At 34.0% G+C, this 22,074-nt stretch overlaps 1 protein-coding gene across 1 annotated transcript in view; it reads left to right on the top strand.

Moving 5' to 3' along the window:
* The first annotated feature begins 14,610 nt into the window (after positions 1 to 14,610).
* Positions 14,611 to 22,074, top strand: part of LOC118527372 (transmembrane protein 135-like) — a 77,010-nt gene continuing 69,546 nt past the window's right edge. The window contains exon 1 of the mRNA XM_078060537.1: positions 14,611 to 14,730. Within this exon, the coding sequence (XP_077916663.1) occupies positions 14,711 to 14,730 (20 nt within the window). The 5' untranslated portion in view covers positions 14,611 to 14,710. The remainder of the gene's footprint in view (positions 14,731 to 22,074) is intronic.

The raw sequence follows: 22,074 nt of genomic DNA, 5'->3' as shown, positions 1-22,074 counted from the left end.
ATCGGTAGTTTTAGATATAGTGTTCCATGATTCATTGTTTGTGCATAACACCCAGTGCTCCATGCAGAACGTGCCCTCCTCAATACCCATCACCAGGCTAAGCCATCCTCCCACCCCCCTCCCCTCTAGAACCCTCAGTTTGTTTTTCAGAGTCCATCGTCTCTCATGGTTCTTCTCCCCCTCCGATTTCTCCCCCTTCATTCTTCCCCTCCTGTACATTCTTCTTCTTCTTTTTTTCTTTCTTAACATATATTGCATTATTTGATTCAGAGGTACAGATCTGAGATTCAACAGTCTTGCACAATTCACAGCGCTTACCAGAACACATACCCTCCCCAGTGTCCATCACCCAGTCACGCCATCCCTCCCACCCCACCCCCCACTCCAGCAACCCTCAGTTTGTTTCCTGAGATTAAGAATTCCTCATATCATTGAGGTCATATGATACATATCTTTCTCTGATTGACTTATTTCGCTCAGCATAACACCCTCCAGTTCCATCCACGTCGTTGGAAATGGCAAGATCTCATTCCTTTTGATGGCTGCATAATATTCCATTTTATATTATACCACATCTTCTTTATCCATTCATCTGTCGATGGACATCTTGGCTCTTTCCACAGTTTGGCTATTGTGGACATTGCTGCTGTAAACATCAGAGTGCACGTACCCCTTTGGATCCCTACATTTGTATCTTTGGGGTAAATACCCAGTAGTGCAATTGCTGGATCGTATGGTAGCTCTATTTTCAACTTTCTGAGGAACCTCCATACTGTTTTCCAGAGTGGTTGCACCAGCTTGCATTCCCACCAACAGTGTAGGAGGGTTCCGCTTTCTCCGCATCCCCGCCAACATCTGTCGTTTCCTGACTTGTTAATTTTAGCCATTCTGACTGGTGTGAGGTGGTATCTCATTGAGGTTTTGATTTGGATTTCCCTGATGCCGAGCGATGTTGAGCACTTTTTCATGTGTCTGTTGGCCATTTGGATGTCTTCTTTGGAAAAATGTCTGTTCATGTCTTCTGCCCATTTCTTGATTGGATTCTTTGTTCTTTGGGTGTTGAGTTTGATAAGTTCTTTATAGATTTTGGATACTAGCCCTTGATCTGATATGTCATTTGCAAATATCTTCTCCCATTCTGTCGGTTGTCTTTTGGTTTTGTTGACTGTTTCTTTTGCTGTGCAAAAGGTTTTCATCTTGATGAAGTCCCAAAGCTCATTTTTGCCCTTGCTTCCCTTGCCTTTGGCGATGTTTCTAGGAAGAAGTTGCTGCGGCTGAGGTCGAAGAGGTTGCTGCCTGTGTTCTCCATTAGCATTCTGATGGACTCCTGTCTCACATTGAGGTCTTTCAACCATTTGGAGTCTATTTTTGTGTGTGGTGTAAGGAAGTGGTCCAGTTTCATGATGAAGTCCCAATAGTTCATTTTTGCCCTTGCTTCCCTTGCCTTTGGCGATGTTTCTAGGAAGAAGTTGTGGCAGCTGAGGTCGAAGAGTTTGCTGCCTGTATTCTCCTTTAGCATTTTGATGGACTCCTGTCTCACATTTAGGTCTTTCAACCATTTGGAGTCTATTTTTGTGTGTGGTGTAAGGAAATGGTCCAGTTTCATTCTTCTGCATGTGGCTGTCCAATTTTCCCAACACCATTTGTTGAAGAGACTGCCTTTTTGCCATTGGACATTCTTTCCTGCTTTGTCAAAGATTAGTTGACCATAGAGTTGAGGGTCCATTTCTGGACTCTCTATTCTGTTCCATTGATCTATGTGTCTGTTTTTGTGCCAGTACCGTACTGTCTTGATGATGACAGCTTTGTAATAGAGCTAGAAGTCCGGAATTGTGATGCACCAGCTTTGCTTTTCTTTTTCAACATTCCTCTGGCTATTCGGGGTCTTTTCTGGTTCCATACAAATTTTAGGATTATTTGTTCCATTTCTTTGAAAAAAGTGGATGGTATTTTGATGGGGATTGCATTGAATGTGTAGATTGCTCTAGGTAGCATTGACATCTTCACAATATTTGTTCTTCCAATCCATGAGCATGGAACATTTTTCCATTTCTTTGTGTCTTCCTCAGTTTCTTTCATGAGTATTTTATAGTTTTCTGAGTACAGATCCTTTGCCTCTTTGGTTAGATTTATTCCTAGGTATCTTATGGTTTTGGGTGCAATTGTAAATGGGATCGACTCCTTAATTTCTCCTTCCTTCTTGTTGATGGTGTATAGGAATGCCACTGATTTCTGTGCATTGATTTTATATCCTGCCACTTGACTGAATTCCTGTATGAGTTCTAGCAGTTTTGGGGTGGAGTCTTTTGGGTTTTCCACATAAAGTATCATATCATCTGCAAAGAGTGAGGGTTTGACTTCTTTGCCGATTCGGATGCCTTTGATTTCTTTTTGTTGTCTGATTGCTGTGGCTAGGACTTCTAATACCCCAGCTTTCTTTTGGTGTCCATTAGCATGGTAAATGGTTTTCCACCCCCTCACTTTCAATCTGGGGGTGTCATTGGGTCTAAAATGAGTCTCTTGCAGACAGCATATCGATGGGTCTTGTTTTTTAATCCAATCTGATAGCCTGTGTCTTTTGATTGGGGCATTTAGCTCATTTACATTCAGGGTAACTATTGAAAGATAGGAATTTAGTGCCATTGTATTGCCTGTAAGGTGACTGTTACTGTATATTGTCTGTGTTCCTTTCTGGTCTATGTTGTTTTTAGGCTCTCTCTTTGCTTAGAGGACCCCTTTCAAGATTTCTTGTAGGGCTGGTTTCGTGTTTGCAAATTTCTTTAGTTTTTGTTTGTCCTGGAAGCTTTTTATCTCTCCTTCTATTTTCAATGACAGCCTAGCTGGATATAGTAGTCTTGGCTGCATATTTTTCTCATTTAGTGCTCTGAATATATCATGCCAGTCCTTTGTGGCCTGCCAGGTCTCTGTGGATAGGTCTGTTGCCAATCTAATGTTTCTACCATTGTAGGTTACAGATCTCTTCTCCCGAGCTGCTTTCAGGACTTTTTCTTTGTCTCTGAGACTCATAAGTTTTACTATTAGATGTTGGGGTGTTGACCTATTTTTATTGATTTTGAGAGGGGTTCTCTGTGCCTCCTGGATTTTGATGCCTGTTTCCTTCCCCAAATTATGGAAGTTCTCTGCTATAATTTGCTCCAGTATACCTTCTGCCCCTCTCTCTCTTAAATCTCTGTTTTTAAAATCATTTTGCAATCCATAACTAATAGCTAATACTGGATGTAAACTTCATTTTGTACTAGATTTTTATCTCTTTAATCTTAATCCATTTTTACTGTTGGAACAAGAGCAGATAAGCATTTAAGTTTCTTCTCATTGCCCTAGACCCATAAATACTGAACAAAGTTGACTTTGGATTTCAGAAGATATTGGTAGTGATTTTTTTTTAATTCATTTATCATTCTCTTTTCTGTTCAAACTGTTAAGATGCTTTTGTAGGTATTTTTAAAGCATACATTCCCATATTATTGTGTCTCTTAGTGATAAACTAGGTACTGAATCTGTCTTGCTGACTGGGGAGGAAAAAAACAACACAGAAAATGAAGTTTTCTTAAAGTTAGTTAACCCAACATAACTGAGAGGCCTTGATCTGTTGTGTTTCCATGATGAAATAAGTGAGCCCACTTAAAAGGGGAGTAATAAAAAACCTACCTTGAAGAGCTGTTGTTAGGATTAAAGATAATATTTTAAAAATACCTTTTATAGTACCTGGCACTGTTAATCAATAGCAGTTTATTATCTGTTTTATTCCTCTCCTTTCTTCTTTCTCCTTGTTTTCTGGTCCTTTTGATTGTCTTGAGTTACCTTTACTAACTTTGCATCTTTAAGCTCAACCATGATTTCTTTTGGCTTCCTTTTCACACTTAGTTCTTTTCCTGTTTGTTTTGAATTGCATTTTTAATGAATGTTAGTGACTAGTGAAATGACCATACAATAGAGAAATGGGTATGGGGAAAAAAAGAAGCAGCTGAGTATCTTGATAACTTTTAAATGTAAGTCAGTGGCCAAACTTTACTTCCAATAAACTGCATTTCCTTTACCTGATCATAATTGGGATGCGAATAAAGTGTTGTGGGTGTATGAACGATAATGTCTAACTGGTATTTATAGACCAGAGAGTATGCTTTCAACGAATATTTTGTTCAGTGAATGAATTCACATCTTGGCTTTTACCTGACCATTACATTTAAAAAATTTTTTATAATTTTTTTTTTTTAAGATTTTTTATTTATTTGCGAGAGAGAGAATGAGAGACAGAGAGCATGAGAGGGAGGAGGGTCAGAGGGAGAAGCAGACTCCCCACTGAGCAGGGAGCCTGATGCGGGACTCGATCCCGGGACTCCAGGATCATGACCTGAGCCAAAGGCAGTCGCCTAACCAACTGAGCCACCCAGGCGCCCAAAAAATTTTTTAAATAAGCACTGAATGTTTCTATGTATAAATCTTATCTTTGGTCTTTTAAATAGTTGTTTAAAGCTATTTACTTTAGGAGAATTAACATTTTGTTGTTATAAGGAATTAACTTGCAAGTTGTGTAATTACCGTGTACTGAAATTTTTCATAGTTGTATACTTTACATTGTTTCATTTTTATGGAAAACAAAGTACAGTTTACTCACTTAGCCATAAAAGGACAGGAGGATATCATATAGGCTATACTTCCCAGCCACTATCTAACATAATTCGTTCACAACTGAAAAATTTCAAGGTTAATGTGTTGACAGACTTTGTTTGCTGACCTTGAAGGTATAAATCAAGAATAGTCAGCAATGCAAGGAAGAGACTAGGCCCAAATTTTGGTCATATTTAGTGTAATTTCTTATACTCAGTGCAAATACTTTAAATTGCCCAATATATATAAATATTCTGGGATTTGTCTCCTAGTATATTAGTGATGGTTTGCTTTGAAATAATTTCTTGTACGGTGAAAAAAATTGACGTAGGGAGTCATGGAATTTTGGAGTTCTGAAGAATCCTAGAGATTAACTTCTTTTAAAGATGAAAAAGTTAAGGTTTAAAAAATTGAAGTGATTTGATCAAGTTTTTAGTCTTAATCTGGAGAACCAAGACTTTTTTCTTACCTCTACTCTGGCATTTGTGACTCTAAAACTCCCCATAGGGTGTTTTATACTGTTCCTGTATTTGTTTTATCAAGGAAGGGAAATTTTAAAAAAATCATTAAGTAAAACTGCCAATGTAAAACAAAGGGACAGATTAAAAAGGTGGACTGTGTGTTAAGGGAGATTTTAATTACATAAGGATTTTTAAAAATTATGAAGCAATACATAGCTATTTAACTTGAGAATAGCACTGTTTAAAACTATGCATTGTCTAAAGCCAATCAATATTGTGATAATGATAAGTTGTGTGTTCAAAGTCAAAATGTATACACTGCAAGTTATGATAACACTCAATCATCCAGTAAGAGTGGTTTCTCCCAAGAGGCCATGCAGTGATCTGTGTTTGCAGAAAAGTGAAAAAATGCTTAGAGTCTAAAGTTCAGCCTTTTAAAAAGTGTATGAATAGAAGTACTATTTAGTTTTTTGAAAGATGGATTCTATAAATAGAAACTAATATCATTATCAAAAGCCTTATATATCAAAAATCTATCCATGTATGGAATTAGGTGAAATAGAGACTGTCCTTTGGGACTTTGTGTTCTAAGTAGGTTCTGGTGGAGACATAAAAAAGGTATATAGATGGCCAAAGAGCATTACCTAAATATGTCGAATAATTACAATAATAACATAATCAGATGTTTTGGTGAGCACCTCTTGAAGGGTGAAGTGTAAATATTCTGTCCTCACGTATCATATTGGAATGATTTGTTAATGTGCCTGCATTTCCACTAGACTGGCCTCATAAGGGCAACAGGTATCCATAATTATGTAGTTTTGTTTCCATAATATGCTGGCAATATAGCAAGTACTGAATAAATATATAAATAAAGGTGAGAACCTGTGTGCTTCTTTATCTGTTCTTTTTCACCCAAAGATCATGTGGGCTCCTGATCGTCTGGAGCTTACCTCTGTATAGCTCTCTCTTACAGACTTGCTAAGTCACAAAGTGTTCAGAAACACATAGACACACCAGATCAACTTTTGTGAATGGGCTGCTTGGCTGAAGTATGACTAAAGCACACATGGGCAAGGGGAGTTTGTTGCTTCTTTTACAGAAACAGAAGTGAGATTTCAGTATTTATTTGTGTCATGGAAGAAGAGGGCTCAATGAATATGGGGGAAATGGGCTTGATGAGTAATGAAGGCCAGGCAGCAAAGGGCGTCATTGTCTTTGGACACACTCAAGAAGGAGTGATCAGGGACAAAGAACATTTAATCGAGTATGTTAAAGAAAAGCAGGAGAGCTCTGTGGTAGGAAGTAGTTAAATGTGCCATCTGTTTAGGTCTCTAGTAGGCTCTAAAATGACTTCAGGATATGTGTTTTAACCATTTTGAGGTTTCTTTTCCGGGACATGTTCACATTGGGCTATATTCACATTTTTAATATTCCTGGTTATTTTTAGGATTTTAAAGTATTCATATATTGTGGTACTGTTTTTTCTTTGTTAGAGCCTTGAGAGGGATAGTTTTCATATAATTCCACATGACATAGTGAAAAGAGTAATAGTACAATTTTTTTTCTGCAAGTTTTGTAAAGCTCGATAGCAGGAAATGGTGTATTGTGAATCTATCACTTCCTAAAAAGGCATTCTGGAAGAAACTACTTTTCAGCTGAATGAACTTTACTTTTACATTATTTGTTATACTTTGTGTATAGTCTTGGCTTAAAATGTTCTTTTGGCATTGGACATTATGAGATTTCCTTTCCATGATTACTTTTATTTAACCGGTTATTCATATTCTTGGTGCAAATCGATAATAATGAAATAAATTCTATGTTTTCATGTAAGTATATGCAGTTTCAAAAAATATAAATGGTTTCTAACAGATCAACAATCCAAAAATAGGCAAAGGATATGAAAAAGAGTTAAACCAAATGACCTAAAAACAAACAAAAATGTTTATAAATCTGGGAGGCTCAGTTTCACTTACAAGAAAAATGCAACTATAATATGAGCTATCGCTTCTTTCATGCATCCAGATTGGCAAGAATAGTTTGATAAAACACAAACTGGGTATGGGAAAATAGGTAGTGTAAGGAAATAAGTGCTTTCATATGTGGATGATGGGAATAAATCAAAATTAAAAATGCACCTAGCCCTAAATGCAGTGAATTCAGGTCTAAGAATTTATCTCAAGAGATATAAGTGCACATGTTTGCAAAATATACTTTGGTATTCAGTATTTTCTGGCTCCACCCACTCTAAATATCTATTCATATACTGTTTTTAAAAATGTCAGCATTTCCATATGGGGTGTGTGTGTGTGTGTGTGTGTGTGTGTAAAATTAGAAAGGAAAGTATAAAACAGTGCCTTTATTAGGTATATATATACAAATGTGTGCACAGACAGGATATCAGAGACCTGGAATAGGAGGGGACTTTCTTTTCACTGTATTTTTGTTATTCAGTTTGCAGTTTTGTTTTTATTGTGTATATGCATTACTTTGTAAAAATCAGCTTGAATAGTTTTTGACATGTAATTTACATGCTGTAAAATTTGCCAGTTGAAAGTTAATTATGTGAGTTTTAGTGTATTTATAGAGTTCTGCATCTATCCATACAATCTAATTTTAGAAACTTTTCATCATCCTCAGAAGAAACTTTGTACCATTAGCAAACAGTTGCTATCACACCTCACTTCCCTAGCTCTAGACATCCATTACTCTACTTTCTGTAAATAGATTTGTCTCTTCTGGAATTCATATAAATGGTATCATACAACATGTGGTCATTTATAACTAGCTTCTTTCAGTTAAATAATATTTTTGAGGTTCATCCATGTTGTAGCATGCCCTATATTACTTTTTGAGTTAAAAAATGTTAAAATTAAAGTAAAAAAAGCAATTGGAAAATTATCCTTTTTAAGTATGTTGTGTAATGGTTGTGAAATGGAAGAGAATTACAGAGAAAGTATTTGTTGTCAGAGTTACTATTTATTGAGCATCTTTGATGTACTAGTAATTCTTTTAGGCTTTATGTATGTTATCTTATTTAATCCTTACAATATATGTAATAGATGGTATTGTATTGTTTCTACAAATGAGTAAATTAAGTGGTATGATTATAAGTTTTGTGTCAATTTACACATAAAAGCATAAAGTATAAAAATAGATGTATGCAGATATCTACAGCCAAAGTTAGAATATTTTACGTGCTACATAACACCACAATGCACAGTGGAAATACCACTCATTAGCCAGATAGTTCTAATAGAATTTTTTGCAATTATAGATCTATTCTGTATCTCTTCTGTTATAGTATCCACAACTACATGTGGCTGTTGGTTACGTGAAATAGGACTAGTGTGAGTGAGGAACTAAATTTTAATGTTATATAATTGTAAATAATTTAAATTTAACTACACTCTGCTTCTGTCCTTGATGTAGTAACAGTTACCGGTTGATCACAGTAATCCTTACTCCTACAGCTGTAACAGTCAAAAACCCTGTGCAACAGATGAAACAGTGGTTTCAAGGTCTTGGTTATAAGACACCAAAGGGCAGAGAGGTCCCTGAGAGCAGGGAAACAAATGAAATGAACCCTACAGTAGAGTATGCTAGCTTCCCGCTTGCGGGAGTTTCAAGGCTTGGATCAAAGAGGAGGCATTCAGACAAGGTCAAGGACTTTCTGAGTTGAAGAAACAGAGTGGAGAGTGAGAGAAGACAATGCTGGATAGAGTTCATAGAACAGAAGACTAGAGAGAAAAGTGCTTAGCTGCTTGCCTAATGATTAGGACAAGTACCTGCGGGAAATGCCCCAGGTCAAGGAAAGAACAACCTGAAAGGATTTGAGGTCCTTACTTGAGTGCTTGCCTTTCAGATAGCAGCAGGAATAGTGTCTTGTTTCTACTAGCCAGACTGGAAAAATCTCAAGATTCATGTGGCTTTGGGTAAAGTACACATAAGGGTCTTATCTCAGTTAATGGGGAGTAATTGGCTCTAAATTGAGCACTACTCTGCTCCCTCCTAAAATATCTTAAGAGCAAGTCCTTAAGTGATCAAACTGTTTCCAAATAACTGTGTCCCTGAACAAAGCTCAAGATCTATGAGAATACAGAAATATCGAGCACTCACCAAGGTAAAATTCAGAATGTCTGATAGCCAATCAAAATTACCAGGCATGCAGTAAGAAACAAGAAAATTTGACCCATAATGAGACAATAAATATGTCAATACCAAACCCAAACTGACAAAGCTGTTAGAGTTAGTAGGCAAGGACATTAAAAAGAGTTATTATAACTGAATTCCATAGTTTCAAAAAGTTAGAGATATGGAAAATAGGGAAAAAATCTAAATCAAACTTCTAGAGATGATAATTACACAGTGTAAGATGGAAAATCTACTGAATGGCATTAATGACACACATTGCAGAAGAAAATATTGGTGAACTTGAAGACATAATAATAGAAGCAACCCAAAATAAAACAGAGAGAGTAAAGAGATTTTTTTTTTTTTTACAAAGTAAACAGAACATTAGTTGTGGGACAACTTCAGGGGGCCTATTGTATATTAATTTGAGTTCCTAAAGAAGAAAAGGGGGAAAGAAAAAAATTAATGTAATTATGACTGAAAAATTTTTCAAATTTGGTGAAAATTGTAAACCCACAGGTCCAAGAAATTTAATGAAACCATAGTAGAAGAAACAAGAAGAAGACTACTCCAAGGCACATCATAATCAAATTGTACGAAGATATTGGAGTGACATTTGTTGAGCTAACTACTGAAATAAAATCCATCAACCTAGAAATCTACACCCTGCAAAAGTCTTTAAAAATAAAGGAAATTATTTTAGATCTATGTTTTTAAAGAAAAAATATTAAAATGTAGTCATTTTGTAATATAGGTTAAAGTATGATAGATGACAATAATAGCACAAAGGGCAGAAGAGGAGGAATGGAAGTATCCTATTGTAAAGTTCCATATTATATATTAAGTAGTATAATATCCCTTGAATGGAGACTATCAATTTAAAAATCTATACTATAAACCCTAAAGCAAACACTAAAATAAGCCAACAAAGGAGAGAAAATGGAATCATAAAAAATAGTTAATCCAGAAAAGGCAGAAAAAGAACACAAATGAGAAACAATAGAAAAATAAATACCAAGATGATAGATTTAATTTTGAACTTACCAGTAGTCATGTTAAATATGAACACTCAATGCCAATGAAGAGATGGAGGTTTTCAGATAGCATGTAAAACAAGAAACAACAAGAATGCCTACACACATGAACTTCTAATATAAAGACCCAATCAGTTAAAAGTAAAAGAATGGACAACTAATAGTATCAAAAGAAATCTGGAGTTACAGACAAAATAGATTTCAGAACAAGGGATATTATCAGAGATAAGGTAATTTAATCATGATAAAGTGGACATAATTCTAAATATTTATGTTCCTAAAAACAGAGCTTCAGAATACACCAAGGAAAAACTGATAGAACTGCAAGGAGAGATTGTGGAGACAACTCCACAATTATAGCAGGACATTTTGATAACTTTTCTCAATAATTGATTGAACAAGTAGACAATTAGGGATACAGAAGATTTGAACAACCTAATCGATAGATATCTCTCTCAGCAACAGTAGAAGGCACATTCTTTTAAAATGCGCATTGGGGGGCGCTTGTGTGGCTCAGTCGGTTAAGTGTCTGCCTTCGGCTCAGGTCATGATCCCACATCTGGCTCTGCTCGGCAGGGAGTCTGCTTCTCCCTCTTCCTCTGTAATCTCTCTCACTTTTGTGCTCTCTCAAATAAATAAATAAAATCTTAAAAAAATAAAATGCACATTGGGGTGGAGGGTTGCCTGGCTGGCTCAGTCTGAGGAGCATGCAACTCTTGATCTTAGCATTGTGAGTTTGAGCCCCATGTTGAGTGTAGAGGTTACATAAAAAAAAAGAATACACATGGATATTTACCAAATATATGGAACATATTCTGATATGTTTTGGGACACAAAATAAGTCCTGATAAATTTAGAAATAATCAACTCATATAAAGTATTTTCTGACCATAATGGAATCAAATAAGAAGTCAGTAACAACAGAAAGGTCACTTAAAATCCCCAAATATTTGGAAACTAAACATACTTCTAAGTAAGTCATGTATCACAGAGGTAAGCAAAAGCAAAATTTGAAAGTATTTTGAATGAATAAAAATGAATAACGAACTTATCAAAATTATCAGGATACAGGTACAGCAGATCTTAGGAAGATATTAATAGCATTATATACCTATATTTAAAAAAAAAAATCTAGATCAATGGCCTAAATTTTTGTCTTTAAAAAAATAGGAAAACAAAAGCAAATGAAATCCAAAGCAAACAGAAAAAGGAACTAATAAAGATCAAGTTGAAATCAATGAAATAGAAAACAGAAAAACGATAGAGAACATTAATGAAACCAAAAGTGAAACTTAGGTGGACCTAAATTCTTTTTAGCTTTAAAATTTTGTAATTTGAAACACAGAGAAAATACTCTTCTTTATTTACCTACAGATTTACATTTATTTGAAAAAACATGTTTTTGAAAGTCAAGATGTATAGTAAATTAGCACAATTAAAAAAAATTTGAAACACTAGGTCACTCAAATTTCAATCCTTTCTTTAGCATCTTTAACACAATACTGAATACCTTTCATAATAAGAATCAGAACCTTCCCATGGTTCTGTTGATATAGTCCCCTCACTTATCTCTCATTTCCTCAATGTCTGTACCAAGTCTCTGCATCCTTGACTACTTTGTATAAAACAACAACCCCTATTCTCCTGCATTTATTTCCTTATCCTGCTTTGTTTTTCTCCAAAACTGCAACCACTATCTTTTCCTTTAATATCTTCTTTTACCTAACTAAAAGATAGCTTTCTTTAGGGCAAGGAGTTTGTGCATTTTGTGTACTGTTGTAAGTTCTCGAACAGTGCCCAGCACATAATAGGCATTCAGTAAATACCTGTTAAATGAAATGATCAATTATACATTAATATCCTTTAGATTCTCCTCCCCCCCACCCCATTTGTACAGATTTTCATCTCTTGAATTTGAGAGATTTTGAAAGGTCTGTCTGTTTAATAGAAACTTTCCAGACTTAGGTGTCTGGGTGACGTTTTTCGTATCTAGATCACTTCTATAAGTAACAAAACAAAGTTAAAACAGTTTGCTGAACACCTCTAACAATTATCGTCTCATTGAATCTTCCCAGCAGTTCAAAGTGAGATGAAATTCTCACTTTACAGACAAGGGATCTAAGGCTTAGGAAATTAAGTAAGGCTTTGAAAGTCACATACAACTAGATTCAAACCCAGATCTGCCATACTCTAAAGATTGAGATCTTAAACATTGTACTTTTTCCCAGTTTCAGATGTATTATTTGCAGAGATAAATGTTAGTTTAACATGAGTATCGATAGGTTTAGCATATTAGGTTAGAGCATAGCAACATTTTGAGGGAAAGAGACTAAGGAAATTTTCCTTAGAGAAGTTAGAGGGTGTGGGAAAGATTTGTGGGACACTTCTAGAGAGGTTTGTGAATAGGTCTGCAAAGGGGAAAATGACTAGGTCAGGGAAGGAATGAAACATTGAACATCTAGGAAGGATGGCTTTGCCCAAAGGGATAAAATGATAGGGAAATACAAATTGAGGTTCGTGATCTGGGTCATTGGCTGGCAAATTATAACCAGTAAATAAACTCAATTGGACTCTAATTTTTAATTGGTTAATCAATAATTGAAAATTATTCCATATGCTTTATGTTGTCAAAAGCAGTGATATGAACCTTACACATCATTGATAGGGTATTTTTAAAGGTAATGGAAAGGAGAGAGGAAAGGAAGGAGCGAGGAGGACAGAAGATTGTGTGTGTGTGCTTATTAGAAAAAATTTTATATACTTTACATATAGAAAAAGATTTTATATATTTTCTGTATAATAAGTAATAAAAATATTTGTTTTGTAGTAACTGATACTTTCTTTTGGTTTGTAGGTTTATAGATTTCTAAGCCATTCAGGTTATGTTTATAGTGCTTATCTTAAGCCAAGGTGGCAAACTTGTCAAACTTAATTTGTAATAGCAAAACTATTAGACTTCCCTTAAGTTGACTAGAAATTATTTGTGTTGGAAGTAACAAAACACTGTTTTGCACAATATTCATTTTTGGTGCGCTTTGTGGTCAGCCATTTACAGTTAAAGATTGTCCATTTGTCATTTGTCTATGATGTGAGGCCATTGACAGTCATGTTTAGTTTACACTGTTGTTAACATAAGAACACATTTTACAACTTGTTTTTCAGTGATTTAAAACAACTTATGGAGATCCTCTTTGTTGGCACAACTAAGCTTTTGGTCAGGACTTGGATTCTGGATTCTTTCCATATATACCTTTTTTTTTTTTTTTTTTTTTTTAGGAGAGTAGCGGGGAAGGGGCAGAGGGAGAGGGAGAATGTTAGGCGGGCTCCATACCCAGTGTGGAGCTGGACGTGGGGCTTGATCTCGCAACACTGAGATCATGACCTGAGCCAAAATCAAGTCAGATGCTTAACTGACTGAGCCACCTAGGCACCCCTCCATATACATTTTATTTTGTTGTATTTAGTGTGATACGTTTGAGGGGAGCTTTTAAAGTTAGGTTTACTATATTCAGATGCCTGTTTTTAGAGGATTTTTTTATAGCTAGTCCATATCCCACAAAGGATGATTATATTTTTAGGAGTTTTTCTTATTGATTAGAATTGGTTGACAACTGAACTGTATTTTAGGTTTGAAAAAAATCTGGTCATCTTGGTATAACAGTTAATATGCTTATGATTTATTTGCTGACTTCATTATATAAGAGCCATTGTCTTTGTTCTTAAGTTACTTGCTTTTTCAGGCATTTTTAGATTATTTAAAAAATCGATCCTTTTTGAACCATGTTATCCTTCTACCTAATCTGTATACATATATACATATAGTAATATATATACATATTTTATACTACATAATGTAAAATGTATGTAATTTTATTTATATGTGTGTGTACAGACTCATTATTGCCTTAATATGGTTTATATGAAAGGTAGAGAATATGACACGTGTATGGCTAGTTTTCACATCTTTAAATCAGGCACAAGATTTAATAGTGGGTATTTTGCTTTTATAAGACACAATGATGCAACAACATGGGTGGAGCTAGAGAGTATAATGCTAAGTGAAATAAGTCAGTCAGAGAAAGACAAATACCATATGATTTCACTCACATGTGGGATTTAAGAAACAAAACAAGAAAAGGGAAAAAAAAAGAGAGGAGAGACAAACCAAGAAACAGACTCTTAACTATAGAAAACAAACTGATGGTTACCAGAGGGGAGGTGCGTGGGGGGATGTGGATTAAAGAGTACACTTGTCCTGATAAGTACCCCACGATGTATGGAATTGGTGAATCATTATCTTCTACTCTTGAAACTAATATAACACTGTATGGTAACTATACTGGAATTAAAATTTAGAAAAAGAAAGATACACAAATGATGTCAGTGTTCTTTTGCAAGTAATATATTTTCTCCTTGTTGTAGGTCCTTTTGTTCTGCATCACAGCTGCCATGTACATGTTCTTTTTCAGGTATGTCCTGTTATACCTATTTATTTTAATAGAAAAAATAGGGTTCCTTTGTGTTTTTTAAATCAGCCATGTAACTAATGTTGTTCCCTAAATAATTATTTCTCACAAGTAGCACGAGGTTTTGTTTTGTTTTTGTTTCCTTCCTCTAGGATTGTTAGAGATAAATCACTGCTTCTTAGTGGATAGAAGAGAGGGAAAAAAGATTTGTTTTGTTTGTTTGTTTGTTTCTCATATTCTCCTTACAGGTTCATCTTGGAAAGCTGAATATATAAATTAATAATCTTAAATACTGATAAGTGAGTTTTTGTTTTTTGTGGACCTGATTTTAGATATTCTCCACTCTCCAACATTTTAAATCAATTTAAGTCAACATTTTAAATTTAAATAAGAAATTTAAATAAATTTAAATAAGAAAAAAGTGATGGTAGGGCTTAATCTAAATCTTCTGCCAAGGTAACGTAGCACATTAATAATTGTCTTTAAAATATTAAATTAGTCCATAATGTCAGAGTTGTATTTCTCATTGACATTGAAACTGTGAGGCCTGTGGAGCAGTGTTAGGATGGCTCAAGATTTCAAGGCCAATGAAAAGGATACCATCGTTCTATAGCCATAGCAGTACAGGAAGAGGATTTTGGATTGGGAAGAGTCCATTCCTTCCTAACCTTTATTGTCAGTGATACCAGTAATTCCCATTTATTTCAGTCTTATTACACTAATTTGAATAGACTTTTCTTGATTTTTCTGGATATAGGCAGAATTCAATCACAATAGGAAGGACCAAACTTTTAAAATTAAAATTTGTACTTGATTGACCAAAGCAGTTACAGATTTTAATAAGATATATTTGATAGATATCTTAATTTTTTTCTTTTTACCTAAATCAGACAATTCAACCATACCAGAATTTTAAAACAATTTCCTGCCAGAACATCCTAATAAATATTTGATAAGCACAATGATAGGATTTTAACTTACTATGACTTTATCCAAAATTTTACATGCACATTTAAAGTGATGCTGCTGCTGTTATTCTTGTCAAGGGACAGCCAGGCCATTAGAAGGGAAAAATGGATCAGATTTCAAGGTAGGGAGAACTTGATTTGTAAAGGATTGGTAATGGGTGCATAATATTTTTTGTCAGTTATTAATGACTGAAAAATCATTGCAGCTCTCCGGGGGTCTTTGTGAAATTGTTTGAGCTACCATATGGTCTCTTTCTTATATTTTAACAATTTAGGGGTCAGGTATAGGAGTTAGGGACATTGACTATATCATTTCATCAATTTCCAAAAATTGTATATTGTATTCAGATACATTATTAGGACAATATGTAAAAAGTTCACATGGTTGATCTTTATGTCTATCTAGTCTGAAGGTAAAGCTTACCTAGTGGGGAAAATATAAAAAAGAGAAAAACTTAGAAACCTATCTTCTGTTGACATGTACAGGAGGAAAATACAATATCAAGTAAATTTTCTTTTTGTGAAAATTCCCAAAAGCAGATAGTTAAATGCAACAGTCCTTCCAGTCTGACACTTAAAGACAGTGTATTTGATCAACAGTTAGCATTTCTTAGTCGCCAGTTTTTGAGGTTTAAAAAACAAATTGTATGTTGAATATCGTGATAATGCCCAAGTTTTAGCTTGGTCCTCAGAAATCATACTTTGAAAACTGCTGCCATCAACGTAGTATTTTTGGTGTAGAAAGAAAATCAGCCCTATAAATATGTATTTTGGTGTAGAGCTATGAAGCCTTTTCCTGTTTCAGTCACAAAGTCTAGGTTAAAAACAACATTTTAAAATACTTTCCAGAAGGCTCAATACAAGGTTTTAGTGCCAAGATAAACATTTTCAGTTTTCTGAGGAAAGGGCTTGTTTTCTCCTAAAAGAAGCACTATCACCAAATTCCTAGTGTTCTTGGCAGAAGTTAGTTTGAATAACTCAACAAAAGAGGTTTGGCAAATGGTAAAATAAAACCATTTATAAAGTACTACAATCAAACAAAACAATGTTACATGTTTGTCTGAACTCTGGCCTGTGTTTGGAATGAACAAACAACATTGTACATAGCAGTTAGCGAGTCTAATTGCATTAAAATATTTTATTCTTAAAACTCAGTTTAATATACAGATATGTGAGGTCATATTTTTTCCATTTATTAACAATTTTAATTCTAATTGCTTAAAATAGGTAAATATCAAATGATATTGTCCCTAGGTTTCCATTTATACTAATTTCCTTTGAGAAGAGAGGATAAGGGAATCATTTTATGTTAGAAATTAATAAGCTTGTGTTTTTATCCTAACCTGTAAGTGGGAAAAAGGGAAATGAGACCCCCTTTCAATAGAGAGGAAATGTGCCAATTTTATTTATTTAGAGTAGGAACTTGAGGAAGTAGTTCTATAAGTATTTTCTAAAAGTGACATATAGGATGTGATGGTTACAGTATGAATTTACTTAAAAAGTAATGCAGTGTTCTTAGTATTAAAATCATGGCTATTAAAATGTGTAATGAAAACATCTTACTTTTGAGTAGTTCTTTTGTTATTTTTTAATAGGTACAGTTTTCTTTTCACATGCATTTTCTCATACACAGTGATCTTGATTTTCAATCTGTACATCAGAAATAAGGCTTACATTCAGATAGAATTCTAAGAAAACTTCAGAGGCTTGGGTTGAGGAACGTGAAGAGAGTTCTAGTTCTTAGCCAGCTGGCCATCCATCCATTCAGGTGTCTGTTGATACCAACATATGCTGTGGATTCTGTTAAGAACTGGGGTACAATATTTTGAAGATATTTTGAACGAAGTCTTTCTGTACAACCCCCCAGTGGGCATTCTTCATAATGATTCTGCTTCCATTGTTCAATCATGTTATTATTTTGTATGTTGTTGTCATAACTTCGTCTTAGAGCATGTCTGTCACTATGAAGCAGAAATCATAGTTGAAAATTTGGTAGAATATTTCTTCTCATGCATACCTTTAAAGCACATTTTTTTTTTAACTTCTAAATGTATACTTATGGGTAAAGCAACTTTTTTTTTTTTTTAAGTCAAGGATTTATTATAGTTGTTGATTCAGGCTTTATTAGGATCTTTCCAACAGTCATGTGGAGAGAAGAAATGAGTCTCTTTTGAACCATTAGCTCTTTCATTTTTTTAACTGAAAAGCAAAGGAGAGAATCAACAACAACACAAACAGCATGCCAAAACTAATACACATAATCCTGCTAACAAAAAACAATGAAACATGCTATACTTTTAAACAATTTATTTATTGGTTTTATTTCAACATTAGGTATCTGTGTATGGAGAACACATAGTTTAGAAAAGTGAAATAATTGTTTCACTTTTCTTTAATAATTTAATTTAAAATAGTATCATAAAGCATATCATGACAGCTTTGATCCCATCCTGGTGAGTACCTAGCTAGAAATTCTTTCCACCTGCCTTTGCAAAGGCAGCAACAAATCCAACAGTTTGTTTAAACATGTAGATTGAAAGGCTCAGACTTGTTGTCATAGCAGATAATCTATGGACTGTGTATGACTGATTCACAGGAGACATAACTTAATCTGCTATAAACATTGAAAAACGTATTTTTATTTAGAATCTAGTGCAAATTAAAGTTGATTGTTGTGTTTAAAACATTATTTAGAAATAGTATTGATGCCTGCCATGGATGAATTCTGGTCAAGTCTCTGTGAAGGTACAAATAATAAACTGTTTCATTAGTCTCAAGATAATGGATGTATTTTGTTTTTAAGAAAATGAAATGACACTATTCATTGGCTGTCTGCATTTTTGAGTGAAAGACATTTGTGATTGTCCTTGAATCTCCTAATGTAAACGGAACCTAGTATCTTTGAAGTGACTTTAACAGCAAGTAAAGAACTTTTGATCTGGGTCTTTCGACAATTATTGATTTTAACAAAAGCCCTTTAAATATCAATTAGGTTCTATTTTTTAAAGTACTGCCTAAAACTACACAGAAATCCAGTCTAGAAAATTATATATAGCATTTGAACTTTAAAAGTTTTACTTCAGGATTAGGAGAGTTTGCCCTAATGAGGTTTGTATTTTGAAGAGATTTCTTCCATCCAGCAAAGCAGAGAGTGAATTGGGGGCTTGTAGGGGGCATAATGGCAGTTAATGGGAGGATACTGTTGCAGTTATCCTGGAAGAAAATGGTGGGGGCGTGACTGAAGGTTATTATGGTAATAATAAATAATAAACATAGTAAAGAGTGGATCTATATGAGATATGAGTATTGATGCTTGGATGAAGAAGAGAAAAACACTGGAAATTAGAAAATTAGCAAATTAGAAAATGTATGGAAATTGAGTACAGGTTTTGCAATTACTGAGATTGAAGTGCATTTAAGACACTCACATTAAGAGATATAAATGTATATCACTTGGGTATTTGGAGATTAGGACATAAATAGAGGCTATGCTTGATTGTCACACCAATTGGTTGAGTACAGACAAATTATACAACTTCTGTATGCTTAGTTTTTTCTTTATTAAAAAGTATAAATTATTATATGGACCTCATAGGTTGGCTTCTGGTGATTAAATTAGCACAGTGTCTTTCAAACTTTTTTGAATATGACCCAAAATAAGAACTACACACACACACACACATAAATTTTCCAGAATAATACTTAACCTTACTACATGGAATACATTTGGATATTTTTTATTCTAATTTGTTTTATTTAAAAAGCTGCTTTGAACTACCAGCAGTGTGAAAAAACACTGAGCTAATACAGGTGAGCACCTTGCTCAGTGATTATTACTTTAGCAGAAGTAGAGTTATGAGTAGTGATTATTGTCTGTAAACTAGGAAAGAAAATTAATTAAAATGGAGGATTTCAAGAATGAGGGCATTATCTTTAGTGTTAATGCTGTAAATATATTCATTAAGGTAAGGGCTAAAAATGCTCATTTGCTCTAGCAACCTGGTTGTCAGTGGTAACCAGCTAGAGAAATTTTTGTTGCTGAATTGGGATAGTAGATTGAGAAATGTGACATGATGTTCACTTTAAATATATACAATTAATTTTGTCAATTATTTTTTGAGGAAAGTTAGGAAAATTTTTTTTTAATAAATGCAAAAAAGGTGTGAGCTGAGGAAGCGGAATGAGTATAATAAACTCAAAGTTTGAGCGGAGAAAGGGCAAGTTGTTATAGGAGTAAGGTTTTCTTTTGGATTCCTTCTTAGTTTATTTTTTTTTAGGCAAGAGAGACTAGACTATGGGAAAGTTTAAGTGAGTAAAAGAAGGTTGCACAAGCAGGAGAGATTAACAAGTTGGGGAAATAGGAAAGAGAAGAGAAATGGTCTAAAATGCAGTCCAGAATGTCAACAGAGATAGCTAGATTGTTAAACCTATTTGTCTGATAGAGATCATGTTAGATAATTATGAGGAAATTGAAGTTCCTTTTAAAAGCCTTGAACATACTGTTTAAGTGGAAGAGGATTGATAAATATAGAAGAGGTAGTAAATAGAAAAATCTTAGGTCTTTGGCTTCCTAAATTCATTGTCATTCTTAAAAGGTATTAATTACAAGTTAATTAACTTGTTGATAAAAATTGACATGGGCTTGGGAAACCAACATTCCTCAGAAGATATATGCAGGTGAACTGAGGTACTTTCATAAATGGCAACTAACTAGGGAGCTTACCAAGAATGCAAAATCTGTCCTATGCAAAGATAAAGGTAGAGATCCTCAGGACTGTTGCTTTCCTCAAAGTAAGTTGAAAAGGTGAGAAAACATAGGTTCAAAATTTTGTAAATCACTGTGTCTGACAATGCAGAGCTTATTATCAAGTCAAATGACTGTAATCTGACTTTCTTTTTGGGGGAGGTAGAGAATTAGTCTGCCCATGTGGTGAATATACTCCATCTATGGATGGAAGTTGTGGCAAATCTGTTTTCACTTTTTGCCTATCAGCCTTTGAAATACTGTGCCTCAATAAAGAAATTGCTCAAACATTTTATATCTAATATAAATGTTTGTTGTTTTTTAGTAGAAAGCAAAGAGAAATATTGTTTGGAGAAATACTATCAACTTAAAATGCAACTTCTTACAGACTTCGTGGCACACAATCACATTAGAAGTGGTCAGTTGTCTTTGCAGTTTTATTTTCAAGAATAAAAATGCATTTTTGGGTGGTTTTCTAAATGTAAATATTTTATTTATTTTTATTGATGTCGAAGTTCAAGAAGTGATGACATGTTACTAAGTCAGTGAAGAGTTTACACTGTTAACATGCCAGTAGGCTTGTTCTAGTAGTTCTCAGGTTCCACTGGATGTTGGAGCCTCTGTGAATCAAGATGGCAGTTTGCAGTTACAATAAAGGATAAACCATAATTATGCTTATCTTTTTTTTTTTACTAAAACAATTTTAACTTATGTTAGCACTTTTCACCTAAATCAAGTTGGCACTATATAGTTGTATTTATTTTTTATTGAATCTGTAAGATACAATGTAGCTAGAATTTAATAGTAGTTAATAGCTATGTCATGCATAAGAAGTCATTTGTTCCAAGTTCTACACTTGTATTTATTTTATTAACAGAAGAATAATTCTTATAAATAATTCTTCTTAAGTATTTAGGAGAAATGAAAATGTTTTTGTTTTGGAAATGACAATTCACAGAAGATTTTAATAAAGCATTTCTGTTTTGAGCAACAAAAAATCACTCTTGGGTGTAAGAATCTGTTACCTTAACAGAAGTCTCAGCAAATCAAATATTCATAAGTAAGAGAAATAATATGATAAAGTTCTAACATTAGTGGTGAATTCTTGAAATAATGTAGATACATTTTTTTTTCCCTGATGATGTCAGTCATAGTTTATTAGCATTGGTGATTATTGCTGGAGATGGTTTGAGTAAAAGAGTACCTGGTAAATGTTTGAATAAATGATACTGAGTTTAAAATATCTAATGATTGAGTAAAATTTTTAGCTTTTCAGAATTTTCATTTACTTAATGAAAAAACGTAGATGTGTTTTTGGAGGTTCCATGGTATAATGGAAATTGTATAGTCTTCAGTGCCTCACGTTCGAACAGACCTCTCTTTAGGTTTTGGCTCTTACCACTTACTAATTCTGTGGCTTTGGTAAATTATTTCTTTGGTTTCTTTTTAAATTTTTCATCCATAAAAGTATCCCTATAGTTATGAGAATTTAGAACAGATATCCCCAAGAAAATATTTTTTAAATGATATTTAAGTTTCCAAGCTAATCCTTTAAAATTAACCTATAAATGAATCCATAAAATGTACTTGGAGTATAGTGCCAGTAGTACTATAGAAACAAATAATATTTATGAT

The sequence above is a fragment of the Halichoerus grypus genome, chromosome 13 (genome assembly GCF_964656455.1).
Source record: "Halichoerus grypus chromosome 13, mHalGry1.hap1.1, whole genome shotgun sequence".
Taxonomy (NCBI): Eukaryota; Metazoa; Chordata; class Mammalia; order Carnivora; family Phocidae; genus Halichoerus; species Halichoerus grypus.
This window is presented reverse-complemented; position numbering and strand designations above follow the sequence as displayed.